Source organism: Gadus macrocephalus, chromosome 11 (assembly GCF_031168955.1).
Source record: "Gadus macrocephalus chromosome 11, ASM3116895v1".
In the NCBI taxonomy this organism is placed as follows: Eukaryota; Metazoa; Chordata; class Actinopteri; order Gadiformes; family Gadidae; genus Gadus; species Gadus macrocephalus.
The window spans coordinates 5,295,348-5,312,533 of NC_082392.1; the positions used below are offsets into that span (position 1 = coordinate 5,295,348).

The 17,186-nt window shown below is 39.9% G+C and overlaps 2 protein-coding genes across 3 annotated transcripts in view; both read right to left on the reverse strand.

Annotated features, from left to right (window-relative positions):
* The window catches only part of dyrk1b (dual-specificity tyrosine-(Y)-phosphorylation regulated kinase 1B), a 38,159-nt gene extending 27,559 nt beyond the window's left edge, over window positions 1-10,600 (reverse strand). Inside the window, exons 1-2 of one of the 2 annotated variants that reach the window (XM_060065390.1) lie at window positions 10,077-10,600; window positions 9,869-9,979 (exon numbers count right to left, since the gene is read on the reverse strand). The gene's annotated coding sequence lies outside the window, so the exon portion shown is untranslated. Of the gene's footprint in view, window positions 1-9,868 lie in introns of both variants that reach the window. The other variant, XM_060065388.1, reaches the window with a different exon arrangement.
* Window positions 10,601-12,601: 2,001 nt separating this feature from the next.
* On the reverse strand, window positions 12,602-16,727 carry fbl (fibrillarin). Its single transcript, XM_060065392.1, has 9 exons — window positions 16,570-16,727; window positions 15,674-15,826; window positions 15,385-15,522; window positions 15,150-15,244; window positions 14,669-14,839; window positions 14,327-14,459; window positions 14,003-14,115; window positions 13,608-13,753; window positions 12,602-13,224 (listed from the first exon to the last, which is right to left on the reverse strand). Exons 1-9 carry the CDS (start codon window positions 16,577-16,579, stop codon window positions 13,200-13,202), a joined length of 984 nt encoding a protein of 327 aa, XP_059921375.1. The 5' UTR covers window positions 16,580-16,727; the 3' UTR covers window positions 12,602-13,199.
* Window positions 16,728-17,186: the final 459 nt, after the last annotated feature.

Sequence of the window (17,186 nt, forward strand, 5' to 3'; positions counted from 1 at the left end):
TGGGGGGGGGGGTGACACGTTATAAAACCTAAGATGGATATATATTCTTTTATTTTTGTTCAACGTTTTACATGACTAAGTGCCAGTTTAGTAGTGCTTGCGCCCAGACAACGAAGATTACAACAACAGCAATAGAGAACAGACTCCTGGACTCACGTGCCTTGCAGCAAAATTCCACCCGGCAACTACACACTGTACCATGGCAACAGCACTTACATTGGTCCCGCTTGCGTTTTCAAATGACCAATGGGAGGGCCGGCCGCGGGTGATGCTTGTTGCTAGGTAAACATGATGCAGTGGAAAGAGAGGGGAGCAGAATTACCATGCTGCCACTGCAGGGTGCTTATGGCAAGGCAGAAAGGATAGAGAGGGTGGGGGTGGAAACTAACGGAAAGGGGAGTGTTTAAGAGTGTCTTCGGATAAGCAGAGTGAAATTATATATATTCTTTCCACCACCTGGCGGTGCTAGAGAAGACTGATGTAAAGCAAAACAAAAACATATGGACGGCGTAGCCCTTTCCAGTAAAAGAATAGAACAAGTAAATACTTCAAAATCTTTAAATCGAAATAAAGATGTAAAGCAAACGGGCAAATACCTTCTTTTTTTAACTCATTCAGTTACATGACGTTTTAAAATTAGTTTTGAAAACACTTTGTAAATTATATATAATCTCCTCTTGATTTCACAGATACCCTGTCGTTTTGTAAATACATATTTAACTTTTTAACTTAGTAAATAGCATTCCAGTCGACTGGAATGGACCTATAAATACCATATCACACATCAAACCCCATGCCTGAACTTGGGAAAACTTTCCCCAACACAACCCTTCGAATCTCTCTGCCAAAGTCACTCCCTCAACATTTTCAGGTTGTAGTGGGTCAGAAATAGGGTTAGGGTAAGGGTCTAAATTCTTTAGACTCCAACCTATAAACTCCAACCCATATATGCTTACACTACCAGAACCACAGTACACCATTGTGTACTGTGGGCATGAAACTAACCTACTTCTGAGTTTTAACTTCACACTTAGCTTGGGTTCTACGCAACAAACTACACAAACCAGTGTTGAGATGTAACTGTGTATAAAAATGTTATGCATTCTGTTACTATATTAAAAGTAGTGTATTGTAAATAATAGTATATCCATTTATCAGTAAAACAATTAGCAAACATGAATCTTGTCATTCACTCCATTTTAATGTGTGTACTTATGGTAGTTATCCTGTAGCGCATGACGTATTGCATGCTAGATCAAATGTTAAATGACCTACTTGGCAACCTCATCATCTTAATGTTTTGGTAAACTTTTCAAATAACTCATTATGCAATAAACGTAAATATGGCTACAATAACATAGCTAGGCTCTCTATTCCCATCATACCAACAGTTTCAAAGTTGGATGAAAACATAATCAGCCTAATCCTAATTTTACAGTAATGTTCACAATCCTAATTACCTCTGTTTGGGGTTGTGGCTCACCCCTTGTTCTTTGCTCTTGAAAATGAAACACAAATGTAATGCGTCTCCAAGAGTTCCCTGATCATCAGCCTTGCGTCTTGACTTCTGTGCTTGGGTCTTATACCACTAGTCACCTTCACCAGGTCAAGATCATCCATGTACATAGTTAATGCTCAGTTGTAGGCCTGGAGTTTGGTCGGGAAAAAGAGCTGCATTTACAACGTTCAGAGTAACTACATAACAGGACAAGAAGCGGACAGGTGTACCACTAATAGAACTCCAGTAAATGAATGACCTATCATCGCCTATCAACCTATCATTACGGCCTCACACTCTAATCAATTTGTTTGGTCATAGTTCATTTCAGTCCTTTTAAAACAAAATAATTCAATATGATACGACTAGTCAATGTCAAGCAAAATCACTCAATACGCCATAAAGAGGATATTGCAAGCTGCAAGTGTTTATATGTACCTTAAATGCAGTATTGATACAATATGAAAGAACAGAAAAGAAAAAATACAACGCAGTGATGTCCGCTATCACTACTATGGGATGGCCGTTCAATGTTAATGTTCTAACCCTTGATTGAGCAATAGAAACGGCAGGGCAAGTATTCATCAACACTGGAACAACACCGTTACATTTCTTGATTTTGATCAAATACAGTTTGTTCTTCATTCAAATATAATATATGGGTCTAACGTTATGAACAAGCAATCACTCTTTTAAAGATATTAACATGTAATGGGTTGATTTTCCTTAACCATAACAGTACTATTCCATAAAAATATTTGTAACATTTTCACTCCCTGGCTTCTGGTCAAACAAGCTATAATAATATATTTAATTAGATATTAACAGAGTTTTGCCATTGCGGTAAGAGATGGTACACAAACAGCATCTTCATTGCAAGAGATGTTTCCCAATGACATAGAGAGGTTCTCAACCCTTCATCACTGCAGGTATACTGCCTTTTTATTGGATAAGCAACCCAGTTCCATTAATAATCTTGTTGAAGAGGAAGCTCACAGGGAGGTAGATGAAGAAGACGCCACCTCAGCATCCTTTGAGAACCTTGCGCTGGAACCGTTCTCGTAGTCATGGAGCTCTCCTGGCCAGTTGGATTGGTTCCTTTGAGAACCATTGGTTCTAGAGAGACCACACCTCACTGAGGTCGGAGGGAATTAGCCATGAGTTTTTTTTAATGTAGTGTATTTGCTTCTTTATAGCAGGTGCTGGTGTCTTACCACCTTGAATAACATTTTGGCAGGATCAATATCCTAACGCTTCCAATGCTTGTGAAGAGCACAGGGAATGCCTCATGGATGTTGCCCAGCATCTCTGTAAAGGGTCCATAATGTTAAAAATGGCCACAAAATGGATCCAACAAAACTAGGCGACCTAAATATTTAAATGAAATAGCATTTTGGAAACATAGCGTCATGGGACCAAGCCCCCAGGATGTGGTCTGCCTCAAGACTGGTCTGGTGGCCAAATGCTGTATTGCAACACTTGGCCAAAAATCTTTCTACCCATAGACCTAGTAGGAAGCAAACAGCACACAACACTACAACTCACTTAAATAAACGTAACATTTCATAACATATACACTGTTTATATTGTGAAAATGCTCACATGATGTATTTTACTACTTTGTGCAGTGAACACAGTTCCTCTTTCCAGCGATGTAACCATACAGCTCAGCATCTAAAAAGACTAGCCTTTATTATCATTAACTAGCAGAAGACAAAAGCAGCGGAAAAAAACATGGATGACGGTAGAATACAACAGTTTTCGCCACTTCACTCACTATGCAAGACAAAGTACTGCCAATCCCTGTTTGCTATAGATCCTGAACATTTGGCGTGCAAACAGTAACATTTACAATGTTAAGGGTTAGAAATTAATTTCTGTAGTTAATATGGGGCATTGTCAAACCATCAGATTGCACATTTTGGCTGATATCATTTATCACAAACAGAACAAATTAGTAAAAAAGTAAATCATTAAATCTACAAAGTAAGGAGAACAAACCAATTCCCCTAACCATTGCTTTCATAACGTCCTGCACATACACTACCGCCAAAAGCATCACTGATGATTGCTAAAAGGACTTTAGAAGACAGCATCTAGATGTCTTTGCACAACATACTGCAACAGTGCAAGCGTTGATATGTAAACACAAATAACACTGCTAATCAATGTGGAATATCAGCACTAAGCCACTTTTACATATTACATATCTCGAAGATACGAGATACAAAAAAATAAAGTTCCTTTAACTCAAACACCATAATGCAATATAAATGCATTGTGTGTGGTCGGTGTATTAATTCTGCATAGGCACCAAAGTAGGGCTGTCCCCGACTAAAAGATTCTTTAGTCAACTATAAGCCGCCCATATTCTAAAGGATGATGCTTATAGTGGAATGGTCGATAACTTGGCATTGCTGAAGTGGGCTTTGCGTTCAAGTCGGTCGAAATGTCCAATTCAATTCAATGGTTGCTACTTTGCCGCATTTTTTCCTTTGGTTCCGTTAGTTTTAAACAGCCCTTTGCGGACCAAACAGAACAGCTCATCCATTTGATCATTACAAATGTTCTGAGCAAATCGCAAATAAAATGTGCGTGAAAGTCAGCTAATCCTTTTCTGTCCATGGACAACATAAGTTAAACCACATTGTATTGCATCCTAGCTTGTATATGCTATAAATTGTAAAAAATGGTGTTCCAAAAAATGAAACTGTAAGCATAGTTTAGGAAAACAGGTGTAGTGCCTGTTAATACTGTGGGTTTTAATAACATGGTTGGTTGATTCACGTACATAACGATGAGACGTGAAAGGATACTCTTTAGAATACTTTGATGGCCGAAAGTGCCATAATCCTGGGAGTATTCCGATTGTGCTAGTGCCAGTAATCAGTATGTAAATACCCTACTTATCCAATTATTCACCTTTAACGAATTAAATTGTGCATGTAAATTTAGATTGGGACTTCCCTGGATGCCTATCAGTGCTGTTGAGTGCAACAAATAATCTGTCCAGTACAACTTAACATTTGAATTGGTTGCATCTGCATTAGTCGTCAGGGACTATTAAGTGATGCACACCTCTCACAGAAAGTAAGAGATCGGATTTTACAGTTTGGTAGAATGAGGGATCATACTAACAAACTGTAGCTCACTGATAATTTTCAGCAAAATTATGGTTTGTAAATTCATTATGCACTGGATTTGCAGAGTTGTCGACCATTTTAATGCAGTGCTTCGACTAAATGACTGCACCATCCGCTCTCAATGGGGTAGTGTGATGTTAGAACTCAACATTTTACTGAACGTGTTGGACACTTCCGAGCCGACAGAGTAAAATATACTAATAATCAATGGGCCTAATTATAATTAACATATGGCGTTTTACTCTATATTTAAAAAACAATGTAGGCTCTAACAGTAATGAGTCGAGTTGGAGATTGGTCACACCATGAAAACTGTCATGACTTCGCTGTCAAGTGCTATTAAAAAATAAACCATATTTGTTCTTGTTTTATACAAATATTGAGGGTAACTAGTTTATATGCCTATAAACATTGATTTTATAAAGTTCCTGCCCCAAAATGATAAACGTTCAAGGCATTATTTATTTTCTTTATTAACTAGTATAAATGCTGGTTAATGAAGAGAAAACAAATGACGATGATGAACTTAGTTAAAGAGGGGGGGTGGCCTATCCTATATGCACCATTTGAAATTGGAGAAAATAGAATCGCTGTTAATGCCCAAATGGTGAGATTAAATGATATAGGGCCTTATTAAGTATACTTGTAGACAGGAAAGCAGGTGGGTAAGGTAAAAGTGTGCAGCCCCAGACCTTTCATTGGGTTAGTAGTCAAACTAGGCCTTTGTCCATGTGCACTATACCTAACAGCTGCACGGAGGGGGATAATAATAATAATTGATCCGTTTATTATAGCGCTACGCTGCATATTTGCAGAAATTAGCAATGTGTATGGTAACTCAAAAAAAAAGGCGCATGTGAGATTTTTGGGTGCACCAAAAATATGAACTGGTACACCTTTAAAAAAAAAAAAAAAAAAGGCTAAACCACCAGTGCCACCAATAAAAAAAGTTTTTCTGGAGCCATGCCTATGAATTAAGGATTCAACGATTAAAAAGCTTACAGTATTGAGCAGCACCAATACTTCAATAAAACAATAAAGACAAAATCATTGTTTTGCTTGAAATGGGAAGAGACATAGTTTAGGGAGGAGTAAGAGAAACACATGACCAACCCAAATCTAATATAGGTTTATAATGAAAAAAGAAAAGATGTGTTGCATCAGGCTTTATCGTCCAAGAGACGCATGTTTGAAACACAAGCCGTTTGAAAAGATCCATCAGTATAATATCGTCTGGTGCATTGATTTAAGCCTGAATTATTAAAGTCCTACCGTGAAGCTAACAGGGTCTCATTGTGTTACCCAAGCCTGATAGATCAGACTTTTCACAGGGAAAGGGGCATGTGAGATTCTGGAGTGATTTAAAGACACCATGAAACTACCTTTTCACCTTGTTCACTTATTTCCTGTTATTATATTCACCTTTGCAACAAAGCATGTCGCAGGAAATATAGTTGTAGTCCAAGTGCATTTAACTTTCCTTAAGTAGCAACAGCTGGAATGTGCTTCACAAGCTTTGTGCCATCACTATAGGAGTTTGCAAAAAGAAATGCAATGGACAGATGTAAGATGTATATGAAGTATATAACCAAAACATAGATGAGTCATGTCCTATAGATAGTGGATCTTCTACTACGGTACGTCTAGTGCAAAATATAATCTTTCATTATTTTCTTGATGCGCTTGGTCGAGGACATTAGCAGGCACTGTGGAGATGTGGAAACTTAGTTTTGTCCAAATGTGTCAAGTGTCATATTTCTTAAGTGTCCACTTTAAGGCTAATAACAATTAAAGTCAGGTTCATTTCTGTTGCTTATACCACTTTATCTATGTATACTAGTACGATACCAAAGTTCAATATGTACAATCATTTATTCATATTCAGAATTAACAGTCATCATTTAACATGCACAAAAATAGTGTTTTAAATTGGATTAAGGCAATCAGTCAAATGACCAACTGGTTTAAAAACTGTAGGTCGATAAATTGATTTAGTCATTTGTTCCTGGACTATTTGAGATTAAGGTTGCTTAGATAACTACATTATCATCTGCTGTGCTTTGTCACTTGGACATCTTGAATCGTATCATTTAAAATATTTTAAGTACATTAGAGGTCGAAAAGTATTACAATAGGGGACTGACCCTCATTTACGTGGAAGTTCATACACAAACTAGGGGTAATATAAAATATGTAATCTGGTTGTCCTATCGGTAAGTATTGTAACACCAAATACAGGCCAAATGTAGATTTAAAAATGTTCCTATCTTCCAATGATATGCAGCAAAGGTGATATTTGTCTCCTAGTTTGGTTTAACAATTCAAGCATCTTGAATGAAGTCTGCAGTGCCCATTTTGGCTTAATGAGGGCAGCACACAGGCCGAAGTGCAGCATACTATGGGAGTTGATTTCAGTCTTGGAAAAGATATGGATGTTACTCAAGGATATCAATTTTCTAAACGCCTATCAATACAACATACAATTTTAATAAAAGTAAATAGGATATAATTATGCTCCATGTTTTTATATGAAGGCATGGTGCTCATATGAATAAAGTACAATTGCTCATTTCTAAAAACATCTACTTTCTCAATAGTTTTACAGAAGCTACTGCTATTTAGGAAATCCATAACAGTGCGTTAGAAGCCTATAGCAAACTATAGCCATCCATGCTAACTATAGTCTACCCTTTCCTTTGTGTCAAGTTATGCGTCAGGCTCAGAGTGCAAAAACATGATCAATCTCAAAAGGGACAGAAAGGGGGAGAAGTGAGATTAAAAGAAATGTCATTGTTTAGTCCTGGTTTGTAATCAAAATATTTATTTTTTTCAAAATGATGATTCATGAAGCCCTACAACACCAACCTTTTCAAACACATTGCCACTAAATTCCTTGGGTGGTGAGTATAGAGTTTTTAGTCGGATGCTCTTCAGCTGAACAATAGGCCTTTAGCACAATGGTTGTGCCGTCGCATCCGGGTGGTCAATGGTAGCCTTCTTGAACTTCTAAAGTGTCTGCATTACAATATGCACCTGCAAACAGAAATAGTCCTAATTGTTTTGCTCAAATCAAAGAATGTAGGTTCGACCTATGCATATGTAGGTAGACATTTAGTAGATGTTTTATCTTAAACAGACAACTACTAGTGAGGCTGATAACAACCAAAGCATACAATCAAAATTGGAGTGACGAGAAAAAAGTCCAAAATGCTTCACATGCGGATGGACAGTTCAGAGCAGCTATAGGAATCATTGGAAAATTAGGGTTAGTAGATCTGTTAAATTACTTGGTTTTCTTATATTCAAAAGTCTAGCAGTTTGCAGAGACATCAACTTGTTTATGGATCAGCGGCCTAAATCAAGATGACCCCCATCCCTGCTATGACGGACATCACCTGGAGAATATGTGGCTGAGTGGTCAACAGCAGGGCCATAACAGAATGCTAGTGGTTATTGGTTGATCCCCGATTCAACACAAGTTAAGAATTCATCTTGTCGGACATTCGCTTGCCAGAGACCAAGAACGATCCATTATAGAATCTGATGAAAAATGAGTTTTGAGTCGTCTGACTACTGAGAAGTGGTGGCTATGGACAGTGTGCCCCTTAGAACAGTAAATAGCAAATCCATGGCTTCATTTCGGCGAGTGGATGAATTCATGCATTGCTTACTTTCTCAAATGTGAAGTGGGAATGAATAGACAAAAAAAGGGTCCGTTTTTTGTTTAAATATTTAGGAACATTTGAGAATGTAGAAATGTGTCGGCTGTAGTCGCTACAATTTTTTAGATGATTAGAAAATCGCTACCGCTGCTAGTAAGCGTCGGCCTTTGTGAATACAGAAATGTAATGAAAGCATATAGCGGAAGTGGAAGCAGTCCTTTCAAACTCCTCCCCTAGATGCTTTGCCAGTTCCTGGGAACAATTTTTAATGCATGCACCAAAACTTGTGCAGCACAAATGCAGTTACAAGTGATTGTGGCTTTTGCAGAATAGAGAACACACACACACACACACACACACACACACACACACACTATTTCTAGTGTTCCATCTAACTGAAAAGCATACTCAAAATCGAATGCAGTGGTCCATTCTTATGCATCCTAATGATTGACCAAGAAGATATTCTCAATCCCATAATCTGAATGAATGAAATCCAACGACACGGTCTGATTGGATTACACATGATAGAAGATAACCATACTGATGGTCCAATACGGCAGTTACAATAGAACTGCAGCCTATTTTTTTATATTATTACAGTAATAATATGCATGCTCATGGTAGATGAGATGCAACCGAAAAAATGAAGATGGGTGAAAAGTCACATTGCCTCCAGCTGTGAAACAGCAGTATCATCCTTGAGTTGCCACCACCCAATCCCCTGGTAGCAGTGTCCCTCTTCCCCAAGTCTTGGGAGGGCTGGGGTTTATGCGGTAGCTCAACTGGCATAACTGGCGGTCAAAATACTGCAACTTCACGGGAAGGAAGGCATTGATTGGGTACGGCTGCTAAGCAACTGACTGAAACGTGTTATTGACCAAATTGGCATACGATCGATTTTAATTCAACAATGTATGCATTGTCCGTCTATCTATTTATCCATCGGCCTGTGCATTAGTCCACCGATAACATTTTTTATTCTGTTTGAGGGTCGTGTTCAGGGCATGTCGCGATGCTGGTTGTGAAACCTGCCTAGATACTCATATTGATCGCTTCAATCATGCCTTGTGACCACAATAGTTCGTTGGCTTGCTAGATGGCCAGATCCAACAAACGGCTCACTCAGATACTGCACTGTATCAGAACATCAGGTAGTAAGAATCGACTGTTAAAAAACCTGCTGCTGAAGGGACATTTTTTTATTTTGTCATAATGCCTCAGCAACCACAATCCTCATCATTAGAGGGGGTAATAATACGACCAACACCAAGCTTTCATATATGCACACCTCCATATATCAATTCATTTAAGGGGGGGGGGGGGAGAAGAAGATAATCTACATCCTCCGGCCCAAATATATGAAGTATGGCTGACCGATCAGTACTGGCCTAAGATTTTGGGCCAACGGGACTTTTAACACTGACAACGAGGAAAATGGACAGTGAAGCTAGCGAACATTTGGACCATGTAACATGAATTGCTTCACACATATTAACACAAATGACACATGGGCAACAGAAGGATAGCAATAAGAGCATGCCAACCCGGCTAATTTGCTTTACCTCAGGCGGTGTGTCGAACCAAGTTCCCTGAAGCGGCCATGTTCGGAACCCCTCTCTCACTCCCTCCTTCCTCACGAACCTAACCCCTTCCGAGGGTTTGTCGTCCCTCCTCTGAAGCAGAAATTCCAACAGAATTGCAGAGTCGTTACAGTAGAGATAGGTTTCAAATCACATCGGTCCGGGACGTCCAAAATGTTTTTACTCATACAGTAGCGGCTTATACAGCGGGCGGTGGAAGGGGGCTGGTCCCCGGCGCAGTGCAGCCTAGCCGCGGTGTGGGGCGGGATGACAGCCCGCTACCATAATCATGAACATCCAGCAATGAACTCTTCCGTTTCTTGTACTCGGTACTTTCTTGGACAAGTGTTTATCTTGAGTGTAGAAAAATAGTAGGTGACATCTATGACGGACGCCAGCAACGTTGCAAAGCTCACCAGCAGTTCGTATGAATTTAAAGGGCGAGAAGCTAACACTAGCTAGCTGCAAGCTAGCACGCTAGCTGACTAAAACGCTGGCATTCGCATTTGGCGGAGACGTCCGCCCACTGCAGCCTGATGGGCGGCCAACGGCGAGTAGAGAGGCCGCTGGACAATAAACGCACCATCCAAGTCTTAACAGAATTACCGAGGCACGGTCAAAGATATCAACGTCTCTTGGTTACAGCACCCCCAGTTCAGTTAATCTCCGCCACATAGAACAGGAGAGGGGCTGCACGATATGCGCGCTCCCGTCTCAAGTACGGGCCCGCGCGCTCCCCTAATGATTTCCCCACAAAATGGCCGCCCAAACAAATCGATGTCAGGCTGTGACGGAAGCGTTCAGCTGGGTATATGTCAACATGGCTATCAATTAAGCAACAATGTATTGAATAGAAACAAATGTTTCTTCAATGAATGCCCGCCTGAGTTCATGTGCGCACATATGCGTATTGTGCGATCCAAACTAGCGTTAGGCCGCGTTTATCCATGTTCCTTCATATTCCATGAAACGAGAGATGGTGCAGCTCGACGTTCACGAATGGGTGTTTCTCAAATCGTTAGCATCTTCTTTCCATGCGTGAATTCACGTAGATTGGTACACTGGTTTAATTATACATGTGTGCTGGCGGGGAATGCAAAGGTTTATGGTGAAAAAGAGATGCATGCTCGGCGATATGCTATGCTGGGCAAACACAGCTTTAAGTGCAAATCTTCTATTTGTTTATTTGTTTACGATGAAAGAGTGAATTGGCATTTTGTCACCTAGTCTCATTGCATTCAAAACGATCCAACTATAATCCGTGATCTACCAGCCGATGGACATTAGACTGCCGCACGTTTCCTTTGAGGGTAGGGATTAGAGAAATCTACAGCAATGTAAGCAAAGACGATCGTTGATGCAATATATACGGTGGACACGTAGTCTATATTGGGTTTAATCTGATCAGAGAGGGAGAGGCAGTGTTTGCGCGTGCGTGTGTGCAGTGATTCTCACAGGACATTTTCGAGATATTCTCTAAGTATCAGTGCCAGTGGTGATGGGTTAAAACTATTTCTGGCAGTCCATTTGTGTACCCACAATTAACACTTTGAAACAAACAGCAAAACTAAAGGATTCCACACAAAGTGCAGTGAATGTTTAACATCTGCCTGTAATAAAGTCCCTACATATTTAAGAGAAAAGTATGACCTTTGAAAGAGGACCTTGCAATTTACTTGCTTATGGGACAATGTTATATTAACACAGCAAGTAGGCCTGAATACAGTCGCCACCATCCACCTCACATTGAAACCCTTTTGGATTGCAACAGTAAGGCATTCTGGCATGGAGTTCTTTAACCGTATGACAGATCTGGACCATTTACAGATTCCCTTAACCGATCTGGACCTTTTACAGAACTCCTTAACCGGTCTGGACCATGTTCAGACCTCCAGAACGACAGAGCTGGACCATGACCAGATATCCTAACCTCTAACTCAGAATTCTTATTTTGCAAGAATGTTGTAAAAACAAGTGAGGGCACCAATTCTCACCCTATTTTCACTAGATTCTTGGGAGGTTTTTCCTTATTACTTTGGAAATATGATCAAGGCTTTAATGGCATGAGTTTGGTAATATCCCGACGGGTCACAATTTAATAAGTTCTTGTTTACCCTTTATACATCACTACCTTTGAAGTAGAATCTGACTACATTGGATCTGACAACTTGCCAATCAAACCCTATCCCATCAAAGTAATGCTGCAGGACTACTCCCGCCACCATTATGGGCTTGCATTTTAAGGTGGTCCAGTCGCATTTATTTTCAATGGGATTCCATCCGCCACATCAGTACACCCCACCCAGAGGGCAGCTGTTCAGTAATCAACCCCTCCAAAGCATCTACATAACATGTCAGGCATCAGAACCTCCCACTAAACTGAGCTTGGACTTCCGATCAGTTTAAGAAAGGCTTCCACTTGGGGAAACATCAGTGTACCATTATGGGTACAGCCTTGTGTGGCAACACCGATATACCCATCACCTAAATGATCAGATAAGGCATTCAGACCCTCATAGCATCAGATTTACGATACAACACATTTTTATTCAACAGGCTGCATCTGGTGAACAGCTTAATTTAGGCCGGACTCTACCACGAACCAGTGAAATTTAAATGCAGTAATTTGGAAAGTACAAACTAATGCCATAAAAAAAGTTGGGAAATACACACCAACTTTAGATACTTTTTAAAGATCAGGCAAGAATTAAAATAGTGCTTTAAGAATTTTATTAAAAAAATTAAAACAAGAGCCTGCATATCTTATATTTTTAACTTCCTCGACTTCTTGTTTCAACCAAAATTCTTTAACAGTTTACAAAATTACAGAAATGGGTTTTATTTTCAAAAAGACATTTAGTCAAAAAGTTTCTACAAGCTATAATCTAGATGCCAGAAACAGAATGAGCAACATTTCTGCAACTTTACAAAGTCATGGACCTCTCTAGAATTAAGAATTCCTTGACAATAACGATAAATGTGGGGCACAGTATCAAACAATACAATTAAATCACAAGAGAAAAATGCAACCAAAAGAAAAGCCAAAGTAAGCCTACGACTGTATCCTGTCCTGAAATCCACGTTTTCCCCCAGCTTTTTAAATCAATGCAATCGTGAGCAAAAGGAAAAATATTCTCCACAAGTTGATGTCAGGTTGCTTGAAAACAATGGATTAGCCGCTTTTCCGACATGCCACATTGCATGGACAAGATAAGGGTGAAGAAGAACTGAAGAGGTTTCTGGCATTATGATGCCTGGGGAAACAGATGGAGGTTTCAAAGTCTGTTTAGCATTTGGCAATGCTCTCCAAGGCTCATTTCTTTGCTTTGGGAGGTGGTCTGTGGGGCAGAGAGAAATACAGCATGAGGACCGGTTCATTGTGGACACGGATACAGATAGTACAGTACTTAGCAAAATAGACAATTGCCTAAAGATTTGTATTATTATGCCTACAATTATGTACATTGTAAAATGTAAGAAAGTCACTTCAATACGTCACAAAATAAGTTTTAAATGCAATATTTAGTATTAAAAAAAAAAATAGAGTTCTCTGTAATTTTATAAATAAGCTCTGTAAAAGAATAGAAAGCATTTTATGCAAATTGTAAGTTAATAACTGATAAAAGCAAACAGCCGTTTACTTAATTTGAAATTAGGTCACTATTTGCATGTATCAGTACCATGAGGTGTGAATGACATTAGATTTGGTCTGTTTTCTTACCTGTAAATGCCTACAACTACAGCATGGTCTCTCTCGTAGGGTTCCAGCGTGAGCTGTTCTTGTGGCTTCATGTTCTCAGCCCCCATCTTCTTTACTTCGGATGCAAACACTGCTTCTGGGGCTGCTGTCGAGTCAATGCAGTTTGCCTGAAGGGGGAGAAAAAGTGCATGTAAATTTCACTGTACAATACACCGTTTAAAACAGTGTCGTCGCCTTTGAACTACTCCTGCAGATTTGAATTCCATTCTCTGTTACTGCGTTGTGACAATTAGCACGTTGAAATCCACCCCCCAAAAACTATTGGTGGAGGGCGTTTAAGATACTGATGAAGCAAGGCGCTGCAAAAAAATGGCAGCGCCACGAAACAAAAACACTTCAGTCATGTCTCGCCATACCTTGATGGAGATGACAAAGTGCCCCCCATTCTTCAGGAAGTTGTGAGCGTTCAGTGCGACAATCCTGGTTTGGTCAGGCTGGGCAACATCAGCAAAAATGACATCAACCATACCTAAGAAAATTATTATACATTATTTTACAGATACACCATAGGCCATCATAGTACACATTTATAATGCAATCAAATTTGTCATGAAAAGAAATGGGGTTCGATTATTATTCTGTTGGCATTACTCAACATTAGTTGAGAAATAATAACAATATTTGACCTGGAAATTGGATGCTTGGTCATCTTTTAAGCAGGCAGTCTGGTTGTTACTTACCAACAAGCATGCGGTACTTGTGTGGGTGACGGGCATCCTCAATAATTGGAATAATGTTGGTTCTTTTCTTTGCCACGTTTAAAAGATCGCGGCCTGATCGATGGGAAAACTCCACAGCATAAACCAGCCCTTCCTGTTAACAAAAAGACACGTCTCACTTACCAATGCTCTGGCAACACATCAAGTTTGTTCTTTTTAATCTGAGAACGTTACACTGCTACAGAAACTATGGTAAAATTCTGTGTTATCTAGGAGAAAGCGCAACATGGGAATGCAGATGTATTATTGTGGGCCATCATCTTTACAACATTCGTTTAAAAATGTAATAAATTAAGAACTTACTGGTCCAACAATATCGGAAACATGGGACACTGTAGTCCCTGAGGCTGCTCCGAGGTACATGACCTTCGACCCTGGTTTGATATGAATCTGGTCCACACCTCCCAGGATGGCTGCTGCCAACTTGGAGCGGAATGGATTCCATGCACGGTACTCAATCTTCGTCTCGCCTTCCTGAGGTGGAACACAATTTGAGTTAAAAAACGTTTTTAAAAAGGCAAAGATGACAAGCGGTGTTTTTATCCAACAAATCACAAAACGAATGAAACACAAGGGACAATACAATTGCACCCTTCATAAAACATATACTTTTGTAAGCTTGTCGTCTGCATACTAGTTGCAAGTAGGGATTGTGGGGCCCAGTCACAGTGGAGAAGAGACAGTCATCTACCAAAACACTTTCAGGCCCACTCCAGCACAGCAGCTGGGGGGAGAGGGTATCTTGGACCAGTGAAGATATACTTTCTCTCAGCAAAGGATTTACCTCAACACTCATCCTCTTTTCGCCATAAACCGATTCTCCGACCGCCATGTTTTTGGTCACCAGAGCATCTTCTTTCCCTCTGCAGATAAACACTCCTGATGGGAACGAAGGTGAAAAATGTGTTTATGTACTAGTCATATTTCACCCCTCAAGTCATTCAAGATGCAAAACGTTTGTCGAAAGCAAAGGGTTTCCCGTGGACGTCTGATCTTGTTACACAAAGCCATGTGCTCACCTTCATGCCTGTGGGGTTCCACAATAACCTTCCTTCCTGCTCCAAATCCTCCTCTTGCACCACCTCTGCCTCTCGGTGCACCTCTGCCACCACCCCTCCCTCTGAATCCACCTCCTTCTGGTGACCTGAAACTTCCACCTATGAGGAAAAGACCAAAAATATATCAGTAAGCAAAACTTGCCAAGCCCTTTGCCAATATGACCTTCTATTCAGTGTTGAAAAGCAAGACACAAAAGAATACTCAATAGGTCAACTGTTGGACTTTTAACGACATAAACAACTTGTTTACCTCTTCCTCCTCTAAAGCCACCACGTCCACGGTCGCCAAAGCTTCCTCTTCCACCCCGATCACCGAAGCTCCCCCTTCCACCACCGAAGCTCCCTCTTCCACCTCGATCGCCGGAGCTTCCACGGAAACCTCCTCGGCCACGAGGGGTGAATCCTGTGGAAAGCATGAAGTAAAACACTCAATCATCTGCACCGTAATATGCATTTGCTGTCGAATATATTAAGATAAAATCGCTTGCTTAAAGGAAATACGAATTTCCGCCCAGAAACATGACATGGTAAATAACGCTTGTACCCCCAAAAGCATGGTGTTTGTCATTTTAGTACAAATATGGGATTTAGAACCTTAAAAAACAGAACCGTATACCATGAACCAGCCCTCCGATATACCGCCCCAAACACGCTTTGGCTAAAACCAATCTGCGTAGTTTGGCCGGGTAACGTTAGTTACCCCGGTCAATCGCATCAGTATCTCGGTGGCTTGATTATTAAAGATTCATGAATTAACCAATACGATAACCAAAACGATAATCGACAACGTGTCTTGACTAGTGGCCCACCAGACGAAAAGAAAAAGAACATTGGCTTAGCATGTGTAGCTAAACACGTGTCTCCGGCCCACGAGGGCTACTTTTAGTGATCGGCGTCAACATTTGTCAAAGGGATAATTGTTTGCAAAAGGAATAACATGCACTATAACAAACTAGTTATACCATTTTAACGCTATACGAGTATCAGTTTCAACTTCCTCGCATTAAAATGAAAATATCGCATGACCGGCCTTCAGATGAGGAAAAAAATTGATTAATAAGTTTAACAGTTGTATGTTTGAAGACTGTTTCGAAAATGTATCTTAATTGTGCAATCTAAAAGAAAATGCTGAAGAAGGCTCTTTACCTGTACTCATGTTGATTTGCTCAGGAACCTGGTCTAGAGAATGAGATCAGGCGTGCGTCTATGCTGGCTCTCTCCTTGCAACGAGGTACTGTCCACAAGAGCATGCGCAACATGTACATGTGGCCGAAGTGTTCCCACAATGCACCAAGAGAAGTGCCAGCATCCCCTTTGTTGGTCTTTGTTACGTGCATGTCGCCCCCTTCTGTTCCGGAGTGTATCTCCATTCTCTTGTTTTTGGTTTTAATATTCTAAAGGTATTAGTAATATGTCTATATTTATATTTAAAAATGTTTCGCCAAACTTATATTTGCTTCTTATATTACCCTACTTATATTTTCTAACAGTGAAAATATATCCAGAACTACGATGACAACCCGCTATTTCTAAACAACACATATCTGTTTTATTACATGTTTAGAATTCACATCTTCGGCTTGAATAATAAAAAAATATATTTTTTCTACATGATTGCTCTAAAGAATTGAGTGCATGAATGTGAACTTTTAGTCAACATAAGTCAAGAATATATTCACCTCACAAAAGGCGTTATTATTTAAGTGCCATTACTATGCAACCCTTATCCTGTGGGCTATATGCACTTTTTCTTAAAAACAAAT

Excerpts from the sequence above, each read along its gene's own strand:
- fbl (XM_060065392.1), bottom strand. Across the intron at positions 14,840-15,149 it reads AAAAGAGGATGAGTGTTGAG|GAAGGCGAGACGAAGATTGA; the intron begins GTAAATCCTTTG and ends GTTCCACCTCAG. Across the intron at positions 13,754-14,002 it reads ACTTTGTCATCTCCATCAAG|GCAAACTGCATTGACTCGAC; the intron begins GTATGGCGAGAC and ends CTCCCCCTTCAG.